This window comes from Pollachius pollachius (assembly GCF_949987615.1).
Source record: "Pollachius pollachius genome assembly, chromosome: 2".
NCBI lineage: Eukaryota > Metazoa > Chordata > Actinopteri > Gadiformes > Gadidae > Pollachius > Pollachius pollachius.
Window position 1 is genome coordinate 49,067,106 of NC_136935.1, and position 25,096 is coordinate 49,092,201.

General features: G+C 50.9%; 2 protein-coding genes across 4 annotated transcripts in view; both read right to left on the minus strand.

Moving 5' to 3' along the window:
* LOC307070790 (protein AF-17-like) overlaps positions 1-13,578 on the minus strand; it is a 29,157-nt gene extending 15,579 nt beyond the window's left edge. Inside the window, exons 1-10 of the mRNA XM_079729441.1 lie at positions 13,141-13,578; positions 12,291-12,370; positions 12,143-12,197; positions 10,455-10,564; positions 7,186-7,289; positions 5,552-5,660; positions 5,307-5,414; positions 3,297-3,434; positions 2,563-2,713; positions 741-1,874 (exon numbers count right to left, since the gene is read on the minus strand). Coding sequence (XP_079585567.1) covers positions 741-1,874; positions 2,563-2,713; positions 3,297-3,434; positions 5,307-5,414; positions 5,552-5,660; positions 7,186-7,289; positions 10,455-10,564; positions 12,143-12,197; positions 12,291-12,370; positions 13,141-13,249 — 2,098 coding nt within the window. The 5' untranslated portion in view covers positions 13,250-13,578. The remainder of the gene's footprint in view (positions 1-740; positions 1,875-2,562; positions 2,714-3,296; positions 3,435-5,306; positions 5,415-5,551; positions 5,661-7,185; positions 7,290-10,454; positions 10,565-12,142; positions 12,198-12,290; positions 12,371-13,140) is intronic.
* A 1,267-nt stretch (positions 13,579-14,845) lies between these two features.
* The window catches only part of LOC307071163 (zinc finger protein Aiolos-like), an 11,509-nt gene continuing 1,258 nt past the window's right edge, over positions 14,846-25,096 (minus strand). The window contains exons 3-8 of one of the 3 annotated variants that reach the window (XM_079730071.1): positions 25,014-25,096; positions 22,420-22,902; positions 20,949-21,116; positions 19,906-20,022; positions 17,938-18,060; positions 14,846-15,876 (exon numbers count right to left, since the gene is read on the minus strand). The exon at positions 25,014-25,096 is cut by the window's right edge and continues 1 nt beyond it. In XM_079730071.1, the coding sequence (XP_079586197.1) occupies positions 15,236-15,876; positions 17,938-18,060; positions 19,906-20,022; positions 20,949-21,116; positions 22,420-22,902; positions 25,014-25,096 (1,615 nt within the window). In that variant the 3' untranslated portion in view covers positions 14,846-15,235. Of the gene's footprint in view, positions 15,877-17,937; positions 18,061-19,905; positions 20,023-20,948; positions 21,117-22,419; positions 22,903-24,998 lie in introns of all 3 variants that reach the window. The other 2 variants (XM_079730070.1, XM_079730072.1) reach the window with 2 other exon arrangements.

Consider the following 25,096-nt stretch of genomic DNA (forward strand, 5'->3'; position numbering starts at 1 on the left):
GAGACAGGGAGCAGACAGGCAGAGAGGGGGAGCGGTGAAGGGGCCATAGTTGATGGGCGACAGCCGAATAGAGACATCCACGATCATGAGGGTTTGGTGTGTACATGTTAACCACGACTCACACACCTCCCATGCGCACGCACGCACGCACGCACGCACGCACGCACGCACAGACAGACAGACAGACAGACAGACAGACAGACAGACAGAAAGACACACACACACACACACACACAGAGGCAGGAAATCTAAAACGATTTGACGTTCTCATGAGAAGCCCTGCTGATCTTGTCCTTTTTTTTTTTTTTATAGTTCTAACAGACACAATAAACAAAGTCTATCCACAGACAATATGTTCTTAACCCAAAAGAATATAAGAATATACCTTCTTAGGAAAAGATAAACGAGGCCAGAGAATACTGTAACTGTTGTCTGCATAATGAAACCGTTCTCTAAACTTCCTTCCAACACGACAACGTGGAGCATCGATCCCACTGCCTCAGCGTGCGGGCGGCTCTGTGGCTGCCTCGAGATGCTCTCACCCCGAGCGGCAGACTGGCTGCAAATACCACCAGCCTGCAAACGGGGACTCTGAGGTTAGCGGATCACACACGCTGGCAGTTGTTTCCACCCTGTGATGGTTCCTGTGTACGTCGCGTCTCCAACACAGGAAGCAAGTGAGGCGGGCAGGGGGGGGGGGGGGGAGCGACCACACACACTCAAAAAGAAGAACAACTCACCGGAACCCAGCAACGCGCTGCCGCGGCTCGCGGGGAAGCTGCCGGAAAAACACGAGCCGGTGACGGGGGTGGAGCTGAGGGAGGAGGTGAAGGAGGAGGTGGAGGAGGAGGAGGAGGAGAAGGCGGAGGAGGAGGCGTTGGCGAGGGGGGGCAGGCCGGAGGTGAGGGCGGGATGGGGGGCGGCGGAGGGCGTCATGGAGGGGTAGAGCGAGGAGGAGGAGGAGGAGGAGGAGCCCGGGGTGGGCGGGGCCGTGCTGGGGGCGGGGCTGGGGGCGGAGCTGTGGCGGTGATGGTGCCGCTCCTCCCCTTCCCCTCCGCCGACGCCCCCCCGCCGCTCCCGGTTCTTGCTGCCCCGAGGGCGCCCCGGCCCGTGCCGGCTCTTCTTGTTGCCCCGGTGCCTCCGCTCGCGGGGCGGCGGCGGCGGCGGCGGGGGCGTGGCCTGGCCCTCGGGGCCCGCCTCCTCCAGGATGGGGGGCGTGGTCAGGTGGGAGGGCTTGCCGAGCGACCGGGACGGCTTGTGCTCCCCCGACGAGGAGGAGGAGGAGATCTTGCGGATCTTGCTGCTGCTCCCTAGCGCCGAGGAGGAGGTGATGCGCATGATGGAGCCGAAGGTGGAGATGGTCACCTTGGTCTCGAAGGGGCTCCCGTTGCCCTCCGGGCGCTCGTGGCCCGGGGGCCCGGCCAGGGGCCCCTCCATGGGAGTCAGCGCCGGGGGCTTGTGGTACTTACTGTCCTCCTCTTCTTCGTCTTCCTCTTCATCCTCCTTTTCCTCGGCCTTCTCCTCCTCCTCCTCCTCTTCCTCCGCCTCCTCCTGCACCTGGCACCTCCTGTGCCGCTCCTTGCGGTCCTCCTTTCGCTCCTCCTTGCGGTCTTCCTTTCGGTCCTCCTTCCTGTCTTCCTTCCTCTGCTCTTCTTTCCGCTCCTCTTTTCGGTCCTCCTTGCGGTCTTCCTTTCGCTCCTCCTTGCGGTCTTCCTTGCGCTCCTCCTTGCGGTCTTCCCTCCTCTCCTCCCTCCTCTCCTCCCTCCTCTCCTCCGTGCCGCTGTGCTCCCCCGCCCCCCTCTCGTGGTCTCTTTCTGGGCGGGAGGAGGAGGGCGAGGAGAAGTGGTGGAAGTCCTGGGCTGACAAGGAGTTGCCTGTGAGGAGGAGACAAGGAACACTGTGATCACAAGGGAGGAGGGGATCCAGCGGTCAGTCATTAAGACACACGTCTCATCATTAAACAAAGGTCTAGTGGTTAAACACATCGTTAGAACACAGGTCTAACCTGGTATGGAGGATCAATATATTTACTGATGGGTTTGGGATGCAGGAGCTGGGGAGCCCTTAGGAGAGGTCTATCGAACCCTTTTCACAGAGCAGTCATTGTAGAAGGGACACAGCCACGTGTGGGTCTGTTATTTTGACACACCGGCGCCGATAGTACTCGACTAGTGAAGAATTCACACAATGACCGTGGGAACCGTTCTGGATTCAGTCATGGGGAACCCCAGACTTAGTAAACACCTGGGTTATAACGAGATTACGTCTGAACTGAGCGACCGTGACACCTGTGTTTGTCCTGAAATGATGCCTCTCTGAAAAAAACAGAGTCCAGTTTAACTACTGAAATAGTTAGATAGTATCGCTCGCCTCCCTAAAAACCTTGGGATGATTGCATTTTCATTTACAATGTTGATTCCCACTCGACACATGAATGGTTCGCTGTACCACACAAAATAACCTTCATGAAAGGGTGATAAGGCGCATCTGAACAGCCAGAAAACAATATGGTATAGAGAGTATATCTATATGGTATAGAGAGTATATCTATATATATGGTACCTGTGTTGAAGGGACTAGAGGAGCAGGAGGAAGAGGAGCCGCTCTTGCCGTTGCTCCCAGTCTTTTTGCTGCGGTGAGGAAGGCCGTGAGAGCTCAGCTTCTTGGACTTGCCTTCGCTGTCCTTGCTGCCAATGTGGTGACTGGAAGAAAGCTGTCCCAGGACGGAAGCCAAAGACGGACCAGGTGAGACATGACCAGTGCAAACAGCTCGGGAACCCAGGTTCATTGACGCCCTGTAGGGCTTGTACATCGTATCGTAACATCACAATTTCACTAACAACACTGTGCTGGGAGTAATGGTGCTTTGGTCATGGTTTAGGAACTAATCATGAAATGATTTGTAGTTGTTAGGAGATATCGTTGGCTCTAAAACAGCCAAAGCATTTCTCGCGCGAGACTGAGCAAAACAAAGTTTTCATTAGCCCGGTTAATAGTTTTGTGATTTACAGTATCAGCAACAAAAACTCCCATGATGCAATGCAATTTACAAGTCGTAAACGACATCGCGGCTACGGAGTGGGCTTCAAAACCCATTCTTCCCTTTCGTTTTTTCCCCCTAAACAGGCTGTGTGTTGACGACCGTAACACAGCAGCAGTCTAATATCTAACGCCTCACGCGCTAACTACCAACCGCCACAACAATAGCCAACACAATGCGGCCACGATTAGCCGTGTTCACAAAGCTTCGTAATCATTATTAAAGGCGTGCTGGTGTATCCGGCTCAGACAATTACCCGGGAGAGGTGGATCAAGGCATTAGGCCGGGCCCGGTGGGGGGCCCCTACCTTGTCTATGCTGCCGGTCCCCAGAGACCCCAGGCCGTCTGAACTCTTCTTGTGTCGCTCCTTCGGTCGCGTCTTGTCCTTGTGGCTCTGAGAGGGGGAGAAACGGCGGGAAGTGAGTACTCTGGGGATGTGCTGTCAGGGGCGGTCACCGTTGTTTCACTGATCTTGGGCCACACATTTTTGTAACATTTACATTTAGGGGATTTTGCTGAAGCTTATATCCAAAGTGACTACCATTCATGCATACATACTCACACCCACGGTGGATTCAACCATGCAAGGCGACAGCCAGCTGGTCAGGAGCAGTCAGGGTGAGGCGTCTCACTCAGGGACACCTCAACACCCAGCTAGGAGGAGCCGGAGATCAAACCAGCAACCTTACGGTTACAAATCAAACCACTCTCCCTCCTGACCACTGCCGCCCCAATTGAAACGTCAAAGCTGCAAGGACGACTTGTTTAGAAGGATACTCAGCTGTTTTAGGATTGCATGTGATAAATGAAATAGGGGGCGGGAAGAGCAGTTTGTTGGTGTTTTTGATATTTGGATACTGCTAGCCAAACGCCTTCTAAGGAGTCAAGGGGACAGTGGGACGTTCAATGGGAGAGTATAACACAAACACGTCCTAGCATCACAGTGAAGTATTCCTCGAACACGCAGTGATGAGGCTTAGTTTACCAACACATTAGAGCTAAGCATTCAATGACTGTGTTGTCTGGCCCTTAAAAAAAGTACTTAGCATCTTGTAGCATCTTATCTGAGCTATCTTTGTTGTACAGGAAATGGGTTAACCTAGCGATTGCTGGTGCTTGGCACTTGATTCTATGAACATCCTTGATGTACCGACCGTGATATATTGCTGTTTCTCTAAATGTACTTATAGACATCTGAAGAATAAGTCCCGCCTCCGAGGCTCCAGTTCCCTCGGTCAAATGTCTATTGGAAATATCATGGGTTTTTGAATGATCATACGTGATCATATCGTGGGGTTTTTGGATTGTCTGTGCCATTTAAGTAGTGAGCGATTATTAATGCTACTTAATAATCGCAGCGACAATCCAAAAACTCAGTCAAAACTAGATGGAAAAAGTGGGTAGTTCAAAACGTGACGCACACACACACTCACACGCAGATGCTCAGTAATCTTATGTCACATTGATGAATGTGAGCTTCTAACTTAGACTTGATTCAACCACAAACATGCGCATTGTTTTCAATCAGCATCACCGCATCAATGGAAAAATAAAGTAAACTTTGAGACTAAACTTGACTTCAGCCAACGTGAATACAAACAAATAAAAACCATTCTACTTTCCAAAATGTCAGAATAGCTTTAACGGGCCGAAAATGAAAACGCTTGGACACGTGGACACACAGAAACCCAACCTTCCTCTGCTTGTGGCGGGGGTGTTTGTCCTGGGATGGGGAGCACATACACACACACACACGTGTACACACACACACGTACATACACACACACACACACACACTCACACACACACGTACACGCACACGCACACACGTGTACACACACACACGTACACACACACACACACACACACGCGTACACGCACACACACACGTACAAGTGCACACACATACACACTCACTCACTCACTCTCACAAACACACAAACACACACACACACGTGCATACACACACACACACGTACATACACACGCACACACACACGTGTACACACACACGTGCATACACACACACGTACACGCACACACACGTACACGCACACGCACACGTACAAGTGCACACACATACACACTCACTCACTCACTCTCACAAACACACAAACACACACACACACACGTACACGTACACGCACGTACACGTGCACACATATACACTCACTCACTCACACACACACACACACGCACGCACACCAACACGCACACACACACACGCGCACACACACACACACACACGTACACACACAGGACCCACCTTCCTCTGCTTGTGGTGGTGGTGTTTGTCCTGGGCCGGGGGGCTGGGGGCCCCTCGGGGCTGGCTGAAGGATCCGCCCGTGTTCTCGCTGGAGCGCAGCTTCTTCTGCTGGGGGGGGGGGGGGGGGGGGGGGGGGGGGGGGGGGGGGGGGGCACAGTGGGCAGGAGGAGGGGGGGGGGGTTGGCGGGGGGGTTTCCGAGGGGCGGGTTCTGAATCCAGTGGAGGGAGCGGCTGTGGGGACTTACCGTTGCGGGCCTTACCATCTTGCTGTAGTGGTGCTTGCAGTAGCCGCAGTACTTGACGTTGTCGGCCTCGGGGCCCTCCTCCTCGCACAGCAGGCCCGCCATTTGGGCGCTGGAGGACACACACGCACGCACACACGCACGCAAACACACACACACACCCACACACACACGCATAGACACACACACACACACACACGCATAGACACACACACACACGTGCATGCACACATGCGCAGGCATAGACACACACACACACACACACACATATATGGATACACACACACGCATAGACACACACACACACGTGCATGCACACATGCGCAGGCATAGACACACACACACACACACACACACACACACATATATGGATACACACACACGCATAGACACACACACACACGTGCATGCACACATGCGCAGGCATAGACACACACACACACACACACACACACACATATATGGATACACACACACGCATAGACACACACACACACGTGCATGCACACATGCGCAGGCATAGACACACACACACACACACACACACATATATGGATACACACACACGCATAGACACACACACACGTGCATGCACACATGCGCAGGCATAGACACACACACACACACACACACATATATGGATACACACACACGCATAGACACACACACACACGTGCATGCACACATGCACAGGCATAGACACACACACACACACACACACACACATATATGGATACACACACACGCATAGACACACACACACACGTGCATGCACACATGCGCAGGCATAGACACACACACACACACACACACACAAACACATGTGCATGCACACACGCACATGCACACACACAGACACGCACACACACACAAATACATGCAAACCAGTTAATGCGCTGTATTTTCACGAGGCTGAACTCATATTATCTCTTTTGTCGATGATTGTTCCCCGATGCATTGAGGGGCCGTTCGCCGCATAATATTGCCGGTAATTTGATCTTAATAAAGATGAACCCGATGCAGAGCTGTGTGGCAGGTATGAATAACAGCACACCTTCTTTTTCGTCTAGACACAGCCCAGGCCGGCTGCCTGATGATACAGACACCAAAAGATAGGGTGCCACCGACGTTTCACCTCCATCCAAACCGTCCTAGCGTACTCTGAGGGGGATCTGAGTGATTGCACTGATCCCCACGTGCACCGGTTTAGTTTTACCTGCTTTGTCTAACTCGGCCAGAGACTCTTCCCGCTAGGGCTGGGCGATTAACCGGATTTTGATCACGATTTCGATTTTAGCGTCAAACGATCACAAAATTAACATAATGTATTTTTTTTTATTTATTGTTTTATAGAGAGGGCAGAACTGCTGGATACATATCTGTACATTATTTTAGATTGGAACATTTTCTTTTTGACCATTTTGTGTATTTTTTTAAGGCGAAATTTCAAAGTTCTCAGTTACAAAGTGTTTTTCGGGAGAGACGTGCTGAATAAACACAACATGTTTTCAAACTCAAAAACAATCGTTTGAATAATCGTGACTTTGATGTTGACCAAAATAATCGTGATTATGATTTTTCCCATAATTGAGCGGCCCTACTTCCCACTGCCCCCCCCATGTGTGTAGCGTACGTACCAGGTGACATGGAAAGCCTGCCGGCAGCCCTGTCGGTTGCAGGTCATGCAGGCCCCGCACGCCGCCTTGCTCTCCCTCCCGTGGTCCTCGCAGATACAGCAGGTCTGGGGATGGGGGGGGGGCAGAGGAGAGAAGCACTGGTAAAAGGAGCGACCTACTGTGTTTTCATCTGTTCAGGGGGATTTGCTTTGCAAGCCCTGACCCCCAAGACCCCTTTGTTTGTTTTTGGTACCCTAGTGGTCCACTGGGGTACGCTACTATACCGATACACTGTGTGTGTGTGTGCGTGCGTGCGTGTGTACTCTCAAGTGGGGTCCATTTGTTACGTTGTGTTTTATTAGATCGAAGCAACGTTTTGTGTGTACATGTGGAAGCTGTTTGGGATCGGTCAGACTTTGTTTTAGTGTTTCTTTTTTTTTTATTTGCTTTGAGGTCGGAGGTGCTTTAGTGGCGGCATACATGTAAGGGAAGCTTGCCGCGCACACACAGACAAATCCACACACAAAAACACACACACACACACACACACGCACGCACACACACACACACCGACCATCACTAAGGCAGGATGCACAAAACCGGCATTTGTATTTCATTGAAACAAAGCTTTAAAAGACCTCTGCTTATTAAAGCAATCTGACAAAGTAGACACAGCAGACATATCAAACAAACGTCTGGTGGCATCACAATGTGGCATCGCTTAAGACCGCTGCTTCTAAAAGCCCTGCAACCTGAAGAGGACACATGGCAGGCATTTATATATGACCTACTGTCTTCAGCGACACAGCGGTGAGAGGAGCTGCCTGGGCTCTAGGGTTACTCGAGAACTGACATATGGAAAACCTTTCATGTCCAGTGGAATGTCCACTCTGCCCGGACATACCACCTCAGCAACCAACTACCTATCTACACACAGAGTCACAAAGCAGCAATACTACCAACTACCTATCTACACACAGAGTCACAAAGCAGCAATACTACCAACTACCTATCTACACACAGAGTCACAAAGCAGCAATACTACCAACTACCTATCTACACACAGAGTAACAAAGCAGCAATACTACCAACTACCTATCTACACACAGAGTAACAAAGCAGCAATACTACAAAGTACCTTGATATCAACACACACAGGAAGCAGGCAGCAATGATGCTAACCACTAATCTACTCACAGAGGAACCAAGCGGCAAATACCATCAATACTACTAACTACCTATCTACACACAGGAAGCAGGCAGCAATGGTGCTAACTACCAACACACACACACACACACACACACACACACACACACACACACACACACACACACACACACACACAAGCCACCACTAAGGCAGGATGCACAGACGTGGGTGTAGTAGTGTAGTAGGCGTAGCACACACACACACACACACACACACACACACACACACTCACACACACACACACACACACACACACACACTCATACACACACACACACACACACACAAACACACACACACACACTCACTCATACACACACACATACACACACACACGCACACACACACACACAGACACACACACACACACACTCATACACACACACACACACTCACACACTCATACACACACACACACACACACACACACACACACACACACACACACACACACACACACACACAAGCCACCACTAAGGCAGGATTCACAGACGTGGGTGTAGTAGTGTAGTAGGTGCAGCAATGCAGCCAAACGGATGGAAAGTCCTATCTGACCTAATTCCCCTGCCAGGACCTCTGGACTGGGAGCGCGACCACAGTGAGGAGATTATTTCCCTATTCAAATGCAGGAATGTGCGTCCATCCCAGGTGAGGGCCTGTCCAAGCTGCTGGCGGAGAGCAGCAGGGGGGCGATGTGCACGGCTATAGATACACAGTGGGAGTGTGTGTGTGGGTGTGTGTGTGTGTGTGTTTTTGTGTGTAGGTCTGTGTGCAAGTGTGTATGTATTTGTGTACGTAAATGTGTCTCTGTGTGTGCGCATGTTTGTGCATGTGTGTGTCTTTATACACTGCTATAGATACACAGTGGGATTGTGTGTGTGTGTGTGTGTGTGTATTTGCATGTGTGTTTGTTTGTGTAAGTGTATATTCGTGTACTTGAGTGTGTGTGTGTGTGTGTGTGTGTGTGTGTGTTAGGGATGGGCATTCGATTGAATTGTCTTAGCGATCGTCAGCAGAATTAACGATAAATTTTCGATTAATCATTCATATTTTAATATCAAAGTAACTATTTATATGCTATATTCAAAATGCAATGAAAATGTATTGTTAATTCTCCCGCGTTTACATTGACACTTCTGGTCCAATTAGAAGTGGAAGAACAGCTCGATCGGAATAGAAAATGATCATATATACGCCTCAATCGGAATACACAAGAATGCACGAGAGACATACGGACGTACGCTTATCACTTTTGAAATGCCATATATACAGTACATTTGGATTGCATGACAGGAATAGATCCATTCTGATTATAAATCGAATCGGATCAGAATTGTCCATGTAAACGCGGCTAATCGGAATAGAATTCCATGCGGAATAGAAGAGGTGGTGTAGTCCGCTATAGTCAACATGCATACACTTATTCCGATTGGTTTGGGGTGAGTGCGGCTTCTTTTTAACCGAGAGAGATGGCATCAGCAGTTGCAGTAGTTCGCAATTGGTCGTCGGTACTTTTATGCACACCGAACTGGACCGCTGTCAAGGAAAGTGGACTTTTTGCCTGATTCACGTCTTTCTTATCACTCCGGAAATAGTCCGGTAACTTATCAACCCCAGCCTGCCCGGTTGCAAAGCAACGCCAACGTCTTTGGCGGACTATTTCTCTGCTGAACAACACTAGGAATGGTAATTTTTAAAAAAAACACACCGTGTGAAGATTATTTTTGGCATTTGTTTCATCGATGAAAAATTTAATGGTCAATTAGTCGGTCGTCGATTAATCATACCCATCCCTAGTGTGTGTGCAAGTGTGTATTTGTGTACTTGTGTGTGTCTGTGTGTGTGTGTGTGCACTCGTGTGTTTGGGCATGTGTGTGTGCGTGCCTGCATGCATGTGCGTGGGTGTGCGTGTGTGCGTGGGTGTGCGTGTGTGTGTTTGTGTGTGTGCGTGGGTGTGCATGTGTGTGTGTGTGTGCGTGCGTGGGTGTGCTTGCCTGGGTGTGTGTGCGTGGGTGTGCGTGTGTGTGTGGGTGTGTGTGCCTGGGTGTGTGTGCGTGCGTGTGTGTGTGCGTGCGCGCACCTTGATGTAGCGGTCGTGGGGGACGTACTGCAGCACTATGGGCTCCATGGTGAGCACGTTGGCAAACTGCACCTCGGGGATGTAGAGCGCACACACAACATGGGCCCAGCCTGGAGGAGACAAGGGGTTATAGGGGGACCCTCGGGTACACACACACACACACACACACACAACATGGGCCCAGCCTGGAGGAGACAAGGGGTTATAGGGGGACCCTCGGGTACACACACACACACACACACACACACACAACATGGGCCCAGCCTGGAGGAGACAAGGGGTTATAGGGGGACCCTCGGGTACACACACACACACACACACACACACACACACACACAACATGGGCCCAGCCTGGAGGAGACAAGGGGTTATAGGGGGACCCTCGGGTACACACACACACACACACACACACACACACACACACACAACATGGGCCCAGCCTGGAGGAGACAAGGGGTTATAGGGGGACCCTCGGGTACACACACACACACACACACACACACACACACAACATGGGCCCAGCCTGGAGGAGACAAGGGGTTATAGGGGGACCCTCGGGTACACACACACACACACACACACACACACACACAACATGGGCCCAGCCTGGAGGAGACAAGGGGTTATAGGGGGACCCTCGGGTACACACACACACACACACACACACACACACACACACACACACACACACACGCGCATGCAGACACACACACACACAAGCCGACACATGCAGGAAGGCAGACACGCACGCACACATACACACACACAAACAAACACACACACACAAGCAGACACACACACACACGAAGACACACGCAGGCAGACACACACACATACGAAGACACACGCAGGCAGACACACACACACACAAACAAACACACACACACACAAGCAGATACACACACACATAGACACATGCAGGCAGACAAACACACACGCAGGCAGACACACACATGCACATACACAGACATATGCAGGCAGACATATACATTTAAATTTAGGGCATTTAGCAGACGCTTTTATCAAAAGCGACTCGCACACACACACACAAGCAAACATGCAGACTAACACAGGTAGACACTTACACACACACACAAGCACACAATTAGACACACACAGGCAGACACACACACACAGAGGTACGCTGTCACGCACACACACACACACACCCACACACACACACACACACATACACAGGTACACTGTCAGACACACACACCCACACACACACACACATACACACACACACACAGGTACGCTGTCTGACAAACACACACCTACACACACACACAAAACCCACACATAGTCAGACAAGCCCCATACACAGATGCATGCATTCACACACACAACCACACACGCAGACATACGCCGGCAGACACACACACACACAGACACACACGCACACACACATGCACACTAATACATCTGCACACAGGAAAACTTCAAGCCAGATGATACAGACCATCCATACATCGTTAACAGTTTTTGTGATTTATGAATGGAGTGGAACGTGTGCAGGGGACACTAATATGAAATAGCTTTCATCTGGTTTTAACTGTTAATTACGTTTAATTGCATCATGGAAATAGTAGGGGGGTTACTACCTATGGGGATGGGGAGGGTGGGTCCCAAGGGGTCCTAAGCAGACAAGCCTCAGAACGTGTTATTACATTAGCATGTACAATTACCTCCACTGTCGGTCCTCTTCAGCGCTCCATCTTTGTGAGGACACAGCTCACACCTCTGAGGGCGAGAACAGACGAGCGTCAGAGGCGGTGACGGCGTCAACACGACGTCAACAACCTTAACGCGAGTGACAGTGTGTGGACGACTCACCACTCTGGCCGCCCTCTCCTGCGACTCGCACTTACGACAGAACCAAGGCCCGGTCGGAACCTGGACAATACCATAGCATGCTGCGAGCACACACGCAGACAGATACACACACACACACACACACACACACACACACACACACACACACCCACACCCACACAGTTATATTATGTTACATTGACGAATGTAAGCTTTTATCTTACATTTGATTCATATATCGTAGCTCGAAAGGCGCGTATTGTTTTCATTCAGCATCACAGCATCAACGGTAAAACTAAGTCTGCCAAACTTTCAGATGAAACTTGACTTCACCAACGTGAACACAAACAAATAAAACCCATTCTACTTTTCCAAAATGGCAGAACATCACCAACGGGGCCGAAACACAACAAATAGCGTTAAAGTTTATGCATAGCGATAAATAAAATAAATAAAGATAAAGAGCAACACTTTCGCTTAATACATGTGAGATTCCGTTATGTTGACGCCTAGGCTGCACCGGAGCAACAAAGCTTGCTGTGGACGCACCGGGACCCCGCAGACAACAATGTTTCCCCGGGACCGGGGCCTCGCTGTGCAGCCCACCGTAGCTGGGTCACTTTGTACCGGAGGGCCACAGCCGAACCTCCGCGCGCCTCGGCGCCATAAGGCTCGGTGTCATTCTCTGCTCGGGTCTAATCGCGTCAGCAAGTGCCGAGAGGAAACAACAACCCCTCCCACACACACACACACACACACACACACACACACACACATACACACACGCGCGCACGTAGGCAGCCACCACACCGCGCCAGTCCATCTTCAAAGCGGCGCGATGGTTACGCGCGGTTACAGCGGCGCTCGTTACCTTGGTGGACGGCGACGCTGCAGCCGTGTCCATCACAGTACACCAGCGGGTTCTCAGCCCAGCCTCGCTCATCGGAACACACGCAGCAACCTCCAACCATTTCCCGCATGCTGCTTCCATATGATACCAGGGACCCAAGTTCAGACCAGACGGCTAGACTTCGCCCGGGGCGTCAGGTGGTTAACCGGGTTCAACGCCGCGTCAAACATAGTGGTGGCTGGTCGTCGTGCGATGGCGATGGTCAAATGAATCTCAGCGTGGGGTTCTGATGCGGCCAGTTTTCCGTGATGTCCTCCCTCCCGTCCCCATGGAACCGAGTCAGTGCGCATGCTCACAGCAGCCCTTTCTAGTCTGATTCATTTCGAGGGTGGATAACTTTTAGTGTTTTTTGTTTTTTTTAGTAGGTGTTCAATGATATCGATGTTGGAAAACCGCGTGGTCGAGTGGATTTCTCCGAGTGTCGTGTACTACGTTTGTAAACGGAAAGGAGAGAGGGAAGTAGAGGATTCTCGTGGTCGCCTACGGATTCAGTAAAGGTGAAATGGCGCCATCTCTTGGTCAACCAGGGAGACAAACATATTTACATATTTATATACAGCAGTATATATATATTATTTTGCAACATGTGTGCCCACATCAATATTTTGTCCTACAAATATAGCACTACTTTATTATTCTTGGTTACTTTCATGTGGACCTCAATGTTTTTTTTATATAGTTGTATAGTTCGCATTTCAAATTCAACAAATATTTGGCCGGCAGATGTCCCCATAACTTCATTTTAGATCATGCTTTGATACCTGGCTCGCTTCTTGTTGGATGCAAGGCCTTTCACGTTGTTTGGTGACGGATAGTGGAAGTTAAATGTTTTGAATCCCCATAATACTTTTTGAAGTTACATTTTGTATATTATATATTCAAAATATAGATTTCCAGAATTAAATTCCTGAATTCCTTACCCTATCTCGAGCTTGTTCTCGATATAACCTCATTCGGAGTCGATATTTTACATTATACATTTAGATTTCCAATCCTAAACTACATTTCGAGTTTCCATTAAATAATAGGATCCATCACATAATCCCCCTAGATTAAATTCCTGAATTCCAAAACCCCATCACAATATTGTACTTCATATAATCCCGATATATACAGCCTACTTCCAAGCGCGCCTTTTACTGTTGGACATTAAAGGCAAGTTGGCCAGCTCTTATACGTGCGATTGCCTTTCGACGCCGGAGCAGTGTGAAAAGGGAAGTGTTGCTGATGGAGCGGAGAGATACCGCGCCGGCAGCTGGATGGAGCACACACCCTTTCGGGCTCTAGGGGTCGGGCTCGGCTGAACCGTGACCACGTCCTGCGCGCCCCTCTGTGCCTTGATTCACTAAAGCGCAACACTCAAGCTTTCATCCGGAGCCATTTTGATCCAAGACTGCGACAGCAAAAACTGAAAAACAAAACAAGATCCCATGAGAAAAATCGAGTTTAAAGCAGGGCACGCACGCTTCTTCACCAACTGTTTTAGTTCTGTGTTCTGTCAGATATCCATCTTTCACAGTGAGTCATCGCTACACGAATGAAACGGCCGAGGCCTAGAAGCCGTTCAGAAGACGAAGGCTCCGACTTCCTCTTTGAGAAATTACAAACCGAGAGCTCGCCCACCAAGTTGCACACTCATTTCCACAGTGACTTTTGCAGTCCATCGGTGGTTCTAAACCAAGGGAAAAGGTTTTTCGTACCAGAGAAACTATGACATGTTATTTTCATTTTATTTACACATTATGCGCACGGATCCAATCGCCAAGATGTGAAGCAGCAGTTATCGGTTTAAACACACATCTCAAACAGAAGCACACTGACACATAATCACAAGTAACACCTCGTACACCTTTTTCCGTTCCATGACCTTACGAATACCCATAATGCACTAGTCTCCGAAACAAAACACGGGGGCGCGCGAACGCACACGCACACACAGGATACATTTTGTTACACCCCGTCGTGTCCTCAACAGTCAACGCGACGTGTGTCCTCATCTTCACGTCGACCGACTCGACCACACCCTCGCCGCAAACCGCCGGCGCCGCGCACACCGCTACTTCAGCTCGGCGCGGTGCTCGCCGCGGGCGATGTGCGAGGTGAACTCGTAGCGGTCGCGGCTCCGGTGGCCGCACACGTTGCACTCGAGGGGGTCCCTGAAGCCGTGGCAGCCCATGTGGATGGTGAACATGACGTAGTCCAGGTAGATCACCCGGCAGTGGCTGCAGGGGTACAGGGCCCCGGCGGGGGCCAGCAGACCCCCGGGGGGGTCTCCCCCCTCCGTCTTCAGCACGCGCATGGCATCCAGGGGCCCCATGGAGAGGCCCTGGGCGGGGCCCTGGGGGTGCGGGTGGGGCAGGCCGTTGGGGAACCCCCCTAGCAGGTGCCCCAGGTTGTACATGAGGGGCTGGGGCAGCGGGGAGGCGTCTCCCGGGCCGGGCTCCAGCCCGTGGTGGGGCCCCTGGGGTGAGGGGGCCGGGAGGGACAGGCCGCCGGGGGCCAGCAGGGGCAGCTTGTGGCCGTTGGTGTGGGGGCTGCGGGTGAGCTGGACGGGGTAGTGCCGGAGGGAGAGGGGGGTCTCGTGGTCCATGGCCGTGACGTCAGCGCCGGGGGAGCCCCTCGGCGGGGGGTCCGCCGTGTCCGTCGGCCGCATCGGGCCCCGGCTGAAGCTCAGGTCCAGGCAGACGCCGTTGTCCCCTGGGGGCCGGACGGTCGAGAGACACAGGGAGAGAGAGAGCGTCAGTGAGGGAGAGAGACAGAGAGTTAGTGGAGGGACAGAGACAGAGGGACGGAGACAGAGAGGGAGTTATTAAGAGGGAGAGAGAGAGAGAGAGAGAGAGACAGAGAGAGAGACAGAGAGAGAGAGACAGAGAGAGAAAGAGAGAGAGAGAAAGAGAGAGAGGGAGACAGAAAGAGAGAGATAGTAAGAGAGAGACAGGGAGAGTGAGTGAGTGAGAGAGAGAGGGAGTTTGTAAGAGAGAGAGAGGGAGAGAGAGAGAGAGAGAAAGAGAGAGAGGGAGACAGAGAGAGGGAGATAGTAAGAGAGAGACAGGGAGAGTGAGTGAGTGAGAGAGGGAGTTTGTAAGAGAGAGAGAGACAGAGAGGGAGTTAGTAAGAGAGAGAGAGCGAGAGGGAGAGAGAGTTAGTAAGAGAGACAGAGGGAAAGAGAGGGAGATATGGAGAGAGACAGAGGGAGTTAGTATGAGGGAGAGAGCGAGGAGTTAGTAAGAGAGAGATAGAGAGAGAAAGATACAGTGAGAGAAAGAAACAGTGAGAGTGAGAGAGAGAGAGAGTCAGAGAGAGAGAGGGAGTCAGAGAGAGAGAGAGAGTCAGAGAGAGAGAGAGAGGGAGCACACTCAGAACAAGGGGAATGCGCTAGCCATTCATCATGCCAACCTTGCTACCTCTACAAAGCCAGAGAGACATCCCAGGAGGCAAGCAGCGGTGAAAGCCGCCCTTACCAGATGATGCTGTTCATCAGACCCTCAACCCACTCTCAGGGCCGCTGGGTCTCCACAAGGCAGCGAAGGAGGAGGAGGGGGAGAATGGAGGGAAGAAAGCACAGGTCCGGCTTCAAAGCTGACAGAGACAGAACCAGGGGGTTCAACACAACAGTGTACACAGCAGCACTCACAAACACACAAGACAGTGGAGACATCCTATCGGAGGTCCTGACAAGGCACTTCCTGCTCTGAGAGACAAGCAGAGGCATGGAGGAAGTCAGAGCGAGGGCCTTGGGTTACAAGAAGCAGCGCTTGAGTCAGAACGGAGACACCTGCTCACGTTTCCTCGCATCTTCGCCATCGGTTTCTTGCGTCTGTGGTCGCACACTTTACCTCTGCTTTCCGCCTGCGGTCGTTGTATTGAGAGACTGAGTTCATTAAGTGATTGGTGGACGGCGAAGGTGTGTGTTGCCAAGGCAGCGTGAGCAATAGTGCCTGCAAAGAGAGCTGGCCTCGTTCCCCACGTGTGTTGTTTGATTACAGTATGTGTGCCGATTTAATGTTTGTGTTATATGCACAGAGAGACACCCACTACCTTCTACATTCTACGTTCTCAGAAGTTTCTGTGTGTGAGTGTGAGTCAAAACTGTTTTCCATCATGTGCCTCCTTTGAGAGATGAGCCAGTGACACATTAAAGAGAGAAACCCACAACAGAGAAATCAGCTCAGATAAATACAAGAAGTTACAATGACCAGACTAGAACGAAAGCACAATGACAGAGGCAAGAGGTTTGTTGTAAACAAGCAGAGTGGCATCAGCAGGACATAGCTCCGATACATCTTCAGCAACAATTACAGCCATTCTTCGACTCTTCAAAACGGTTCTCCTTCAATAGCAAGTGGCCATAAAATCCCTCCAACCCCCCAAAACAATAGATCAAATCTCCACACACATTTAGCACTAGTGTAAAACAACAATCAGACTCAAATCAGTCACACGTGCCCACAGACATGCACGCATATGCACAGATTTAATCTCCACACACACCAACCCACACACATGCGCGCACTTACACTCCACACACACCAATGCACACACATGCACGCACACACGCTCCACACACACCAACACACACACATGCACGCACATACACTCCACACACACCAACCCACACATGTGCACCCGTTTACACTCAACACACACACACACACCCCCACACCCACGCAAACACACCCACAGGCCATTCCTGTGTGTGACCCTCTGAAGGCCATCAGCCCAGAGGGTCCCCTGAGTGTTCCCGGCAGGCTCTCTTACCGGTGAACTTCTGTGGCATGGAGCTCTTGCGCTTGGCCACGTTGCTGGCCAGCTTGTCCAGCAGAAGGGCTCGCTCGCTCCCCATCTGAGACCGCACCGCCTGGCCGTCCTCCACGTGAGACACTGGGCGACACAACAGTCATACAAGTCAGACAGGGCGAGAGAGAGAGAGAGAGAGAGAGAGAGAGAGAGAGAGAGAGAGATGCCACAATTGAGACACAGCTGACTGGACAAAGTTAAGACAGACAGAAGGGGAGACAGGACTGAGCGATGTGCAGAGAGACAGGAGGGAAAGGAGAAGTGAGATCCTTTTTCTGATCGCCAAGAAAAGTATAAAGTCTAAGGGGGGGGGGGGGGGGGATCTCAGAGGCAATAAGGTAGAAGAGTCGAACATACCATCTGCTGGGAGGATATTCATTGTGTGGTGAACCAGTTATCGACTTTCTGATACAGCCACCGCACCAGAATGACTGCACTGCACTGACTACTTTGTTGTTTCTTTATGATGTGCACAGTCAGTGCAGGGTGCAGACTGCCTCCCCAGGCCCACCACCAGTCGACCAGATAGGAACCTACCAGGCTCTAGACCACCGAGGCCTGTGCGCTGCGACCGCTGCCTTAGGCAGCGACGCCGGGCTGACTGTGGGCTAAGGATGCTTCATCGACACTGACTTCCTCTCTGCTGCTGCAGAGGCAAGAAACAGCCCCTCGCTCCCCCAGCTTCTAAACCACAGAGGCCCCTGACCTTCTTTAGCTGTGCTGCCAGAGAGGCGACCACGACAGCAGCTCTCCACTGTGTACACCGCAGTCGCTCCCCTCCGCCCCGGCTGGGCACATTTAGAGACAGTTGATTCATATTGCTCCCGATGCATCGTAGGAAGGTTGCACCGTCTGACACTCTTTGTTAGATGGTAAATGGGATGGGAATTGGTATAGTGCTTTTCTAACCAGTGGCCACTCAAAGCGCTTTAAAATACTGCCTAACATTCACCCATTCATTCACCCACCGACGGCGGCGGTGTCAGCCACGCAACGCGACAGCCAGCTCGTCAGGAGCAGTCAGGGTGAGGCGTCTCGCTCAGGGACACCTCGACACTCGGCTAGGAGGAACCCGGGATCGAACCAGCAACCTTCAGGTTACAAGTCAACCGGCTGTACCTCCTGAGCCACATTCCTCCATGTTGTTGTTTTGAAAATAAAAGGAAACCTTCAACTCTTATTGTGTGTTTGTGTTTCGACACACTCTTTGGATGATGCATCATCATTCCCCAGAAAGCTCCCAATGTTTCGCGGTGCATCTGCAGAGTAAACCTCCATGGGGCCCCTGAAGACTGAGGAATAAGGACTAAGGACTCACAGACTTAATTGATCTCAGGTGCTATTTAACTTAAGTGAGCGAGTGTGTGAGGCCACATGGGCTCAGATAGGTAAAAATGGGATTGGGACAGCACTTCACGAGAGATCATGTTACCTTGGCAACGTTTAATGACAAAGATGTTGCTGACCCTTGCCGGTTGCCGGTTTGGGAATTTTCATTTTAAGTTTGTTGTTTTCCACACGGCCAAGGCACAGGAGACGGCTGCCTCAATAATTACAACTTTCTTTATTATTAATCATTTGTTTGTTGTTTTTACCTTCTTAATTTCCGTTACCATTTCCCTATGGTCTCCGCGGTAAACGTCACAATGTACTGAACTGTGGGTTACTCACAGCAGGCTCACAGAAAGGGCTCGGTAAGTGTGGACTCAAACAAAGACTCATGGCCTTTGGAATCCGACATTGGGACAGCCCAAAGGCCTTACTCATTTCGCGAGAACGTGCAGCAAAGTCTGTGAGCCAGTGAGTCCGTGAGTCCGGACTTTGGGATTGGCCCTGTGAATCCCTCTGTCAGCCCTGTGTCACAGCATGTGCGTGTGGGAGAGAGAGGGACGCCGGGGATGAAGCCTGGGCAGCGGGTAGGTAGCTCACCGGTCTCCAAGGAGCTCCGGTTCTGGGCGTACACGTGGCAGCGCTCCCTGTGCTCCTCCAGTGAACTGCGCTGCTTGTAGCTGCGGCCGCAGTGGTTGCACTTGTAGGGCTTCTCCACTGCCAGAGGTGGAGAAGAGTTTCAGTTAGAGGTGGAGAAGAGTTTCAGTTAGAGGAGGAGAAGTCATAGGCGGGCGACATCTGAAGTGCATCGGAAGCGAGGAGGCAGCCAGATATTGGTTTCACATCTGCAGAGTGACTTGATAAACTTCTGGGAAGAAGAGCACGGCACAGCACAGCACAGCACAGCAGCAAGGAGGCTTGTATTCTTGCAAAGGCAGTTCTGGGCTGAAACTCACGCTGAACTCAGTGAATGAACAACCCTCTCTTTGCTGTGGTCATAGAAATAGTGATTGAATAAGATGCTACGCCCCAAGATAATGTGCTGGTTGCAGAACAGGTGTGTGTGCCGAAGTACCAGAAAGCTCCCAACATACACACGTACAAACACACACACACACACACACACACACAATACAGGAAGGCACCACACACACACACACACACACACACATACACACACAGTAACAGAAAGCACCCAATATACAAACAAACACACACACACACACGCACACACACACACACACACACACACACACACACACACACACAATACAGGAAGGCCCCCCCCACACACACACACACACACACACACAGTACCATAAAGCACCCAACACACACAAGCACACACACACCATCCCAGAAATCACCCCACACACACACATACACACACACACACACACACACACACACGCACGCACACACACACACACACACACACACACACACACACACACACACATTTCAAGCAAGGCCCCTACTGACAAACCGCCCTCGTCCATTCAAACGACCCGTGCCGAACCAGCCAAGATTCACAGGAGCAGCGACCAAACAGCCAGACAACAAACCAGCCGACAAACAGGTGCACAAGTGAGCGTGTGCTTGTGTGGCTATGAGGGTGGCGCAGCTGCGTGGGTTCGGTCTACCAGAGTGTGTGCGCAGGTGCCCGCTCAGGGCATCGCGCCGGCGACAGGCGTAGTTGCACATGTGGCACTTGAAGGGCTTCTCGCCCGAGTGTAGCTTGATGTGGCGCAGGAGATTCCCTTTCTGGGTGAAGGAGGCGCCACACTGGACGCAATGGAAAGGCCTCTCGCCTGCGGGGCCGGGGACGACACAGAGAAGGGAGGGGAAATCTTTTTGTGTGTTTCCATCGATGTGTGGCGGAAATCTGTCCGGTGTTTGAAGTGGTGAAGGAGGGACCCAATGGAACAACCCTCTCTGGAACAAGACTCTATAGCACAACTGTTATCAAACATGGCGCTGTCACTCGTCACTTCACCTAATTACTGCAATATAAATAATGTGCACTTTCATTCACTGTACTTGTGAAATTATGTATTCATTCTGTAGTGAAGGAGCTTTTAGCCTGAACTGTTGTGTAACAATTAAGCATGTACATCTTTGCCCCTATGGCATGGCATTGTAATCACTGTTAGATTTTTTTGTGCATATATGTATGCTGGACATATTCTAACTTTCTTCTTTTATTATTGTATTTTTTTATATTCCATGGGCTGCTGTAACAAGTGAACTTCTCATGTAAGGGATGAAATCAAGTAATTAACTATCTATACCCTGTGCAGCAAGGATTTTGACTTTAAACCTCCAAAAACTGCGACTTGAGCTGATTCTGAGTTGTTGATTCGATGGTAGCCATGGTTACCGTCCGACAACACTCACACCTCTCATGGCTTACGTACAGAGATGCGACGCACTTAAGACAATGTGATTGGCGTGTGGTCTGGTGTTACTCAATACCTGGTGCGATTGCACCGCGTTCAGGTCTATTACAATAGAGGATATTGCATCATCGCTCTCAGGCAGCCTCAAAACAAGAGCCGCAAAACCAGCGTGCCACTGCCTGTGCGTCACGGATGATGAAGGCCCTCACATCGACGCCGCGCGCTCAACCTGTGGCCCCCGGGGGAAGAACACCGAGGTTCGATCGGCCCAGTTGATTGACAGCTGTGTGACGCCAACGGCCAACACAAAGTAAAGCCATCGTCAAAATGAAAAAACCTTTGCTTTCATTTACTTCAATAAATAAAGCAAAACTGATTTTGCATATTTAGGGTGAGAGTATTGCTAGAGTGGGACACCTGCTTGCTACACTGTAAAACTTTTCACTGTAAAATTACAGTTAAGTACTGGCAGCAGTTTTGCCAGTAAGGTACTGTCTATTTACAGTAATGTAGTAATATATATATATAATATAAATACAGCAGCTTTCATTGAGGCTCCCACTATTGAGACTCAGACAATGCGCTTTTTTCCCCCACAGCATTGTACTGTAAAACCTAAATACAATAGATGACTGTTAGAATTTCACACACAATCCGATCAAAGGCTGTGTGTGCTGAACGACACACAGGTGTGTGCGTCGCGTCCGCCCCTTACCGGTGTGGCTCCGCTTGTGAACCAGCAGCACGTTGATGCTGATGCAGGACAAGCCGCAGATGTCACAGTTGAGCTTGCTGCTGCTCCCTGATTGGCCACCGCCGCCGCGTGGGGAGGTCCCAGCGGCCGCCGTGTCGTCGGCGTCCCCGGGAAGGGCCCCCTCGACGAAGATGGACTTGCAGCCGTAGCTCCGGCTGAAGTCCACCAGGGAGAGGTCCTGGGGCTCGCTCGGGCTCTCCCCCTGGTCCACCGCCTCCGTCCCCCGCTCGTCTTCCTCGTCGTTGCCCTCCTCCTCCTCTTCTTCGTCGTCGTAGCCCTCCTCCTGCCCCTCCTCGCTGGCCTCCTCCTCCTCCTCCTCCTCTCCGCCTCCCTCCTGGCCTGCCTCTCCGCGGGGGTCCGTGGACCCCTTCTCCTGGTCCTCTCCGTGGCAGCGCTGATCCGTCTCCATCTCCTCCGGCTCACTCTTCACCGCCGCCTCCAGCGCTGGAGGGAGTGACCGGGGCGAGGGAGACGGGGAGCAAAGGGAAAGTACATTTCATTTATGAAGCACATTTACACACAGCTCAAACTGATCAGGGCTGTACGGTGGCTAACTAAAAAGGCAAATAAAAGAAAAAGCACATTGGACCAATGGTCATAAATGTATAAAACATAAATATAAGCGACGTATCTTCAACATCGGGGAACACACCACAGCGATACAGGAAATGAGCAGGGTTAGGGGACGAGGAAGGCCAGGGAGTAACGGTGGGATCTGAGCCTGGATTTGAAGGCTGAAATGGACGGGGTGGATCTGATATCCAGGGGGAGATGGTTCAACGGACGCGGAGGATCGGACACGGGGATGAAAAGGGAAATCATATTTTAGGTCTGTAGAAAACGAGAAAGAGCAGATGAGAATAACCAGCCCAGATGGAGAAAAGAGAGAGGTGGTTCCTCTTTTTGACCCAAAAAAAAGAGGTCTATAGGTTTAAAATAGTGCTCGCGGGGATGCATGCGTGTGAAACTCGGGTCTGTTCCCGCTTCTAACCATATTTTTAGGGTCGGATGCGAGAGACATTGTGTGGCTCCAAAGCGTTAATGGTTTAATTTAGGCCACGGCACAGACGCGCAGAGAGATATGAGCGCGTGAGCCAGAGATAAAGGAAAGACATCACCTCTCACCACAGAGAAACAGGAAGAGCCAAGAGCAGGAGCGAGTCACTATGCATCTCACGCGATCGCACTCCGTTGAACAACGCTCAAGTGGCTCGCACCAACCACAGTTTGGGCATTTCGAAGGGCGTGCGACATTTTCGGGGGTGAATAATGGGGTAAAACTCAGCGTTTCTGTGTTGCATTGTCCCTGGCTTATAAATAGATCTGTGATACGCACACAGCCCGACGTAACCAACAAAATCCCCCCTGCCTGCCCTGTAAGTGTGTGTGTGTGTTTGTGTTTCTTCGCACAACAGCTATTGCCAGCCACCCCCCCTCCACCTCCCTTGTGTTAACCGACGCTCTGCGATAGGCTTCACCCAGTGCTGCGGCGGTCACACTGCGGTTTGCTGAGCCGAGCCATGCCACAGCGTTCAGTGGAAATGGCTCAGAGGTGCGATGGAAACTTCTCTCACACCTCCATAGCCGGCTGTAGAGAGTAACTAGGGGCCACTTCGCATAGTAAGAGCACAAGGGGACCAGTGTGGATTGAGGCTGATCTATAATAAACACATCAGCGGTTCCTATGATGAGTCAAAGTTCAATTAATAATTGCTCGGAAATGGCCAAGCCGCAGTTAAAGTGGTATCTTGTCCTAGATGGCTTTGTTGTATACGAGGAAGGGGTTAACCTGGCGATTGATAGCGCTTGGCACATGGTTCTATGAACATCCTTACTGTACCCAAAGCGATATATTGTTGTTTATACAACAGTTAGTTCCGACCGGGTCATTTGATTGGACAAGAGGCATTTCATGAGTGCTGATATAGAGTATAACAGCATTGGGACTTTTAACTATACATGTATCCCTCCGCTTCATGGGTGCTCTCATAACCGTTTATGCTGTTAACTAGCTAGTGTGTGTTTATGTGTTGCTTGGCAACAGTTCAGTCCCAGTCCAGTTGCGGATCTATTTGTGTTGGCCGAGTCAGATAAGTCATTAAATAAACAAACAAATCATAATCTGTTGTTGCCTATTACTGTTGCGTATAGAACTACTAGAACTTATACTGTTGTACTGAATATCAGTACGGCTGTGATTATCTTCGGCACTGGGCCTCCGGCCTCGTACCTACGACCGAATCACAGCTGTGCTGATATTCAGTACAACAGCACGACCTCAAGTGTGCTTTTATGCAACAGTTCTACAAGCAACAGTAATAAGCAACAACAGATTATGATTTGTTTGTTTATTTAATGATTTATTTGGCTCGGCCAACACAAATAGATCCACAACTGGACTGGGAGTGAACTGTTGCCGTGAAGATGAATATGGGCTTTATGCGTAACGTGTTCATAAGTCTCACGTCTCATTCTCACATCAGAGAAAGGCCTTGTCTGAAGCGGAGGTCACCATAACACGTCATCATAACATCACAAACCTTCAGAACACTCACACGCCAAATCGCTCGGCGGTACGTCACCGGACGTCCTGTCGGCCGGTGAGGTCCTGTCCGTCAGTCCATTGATGTCCGTGTTG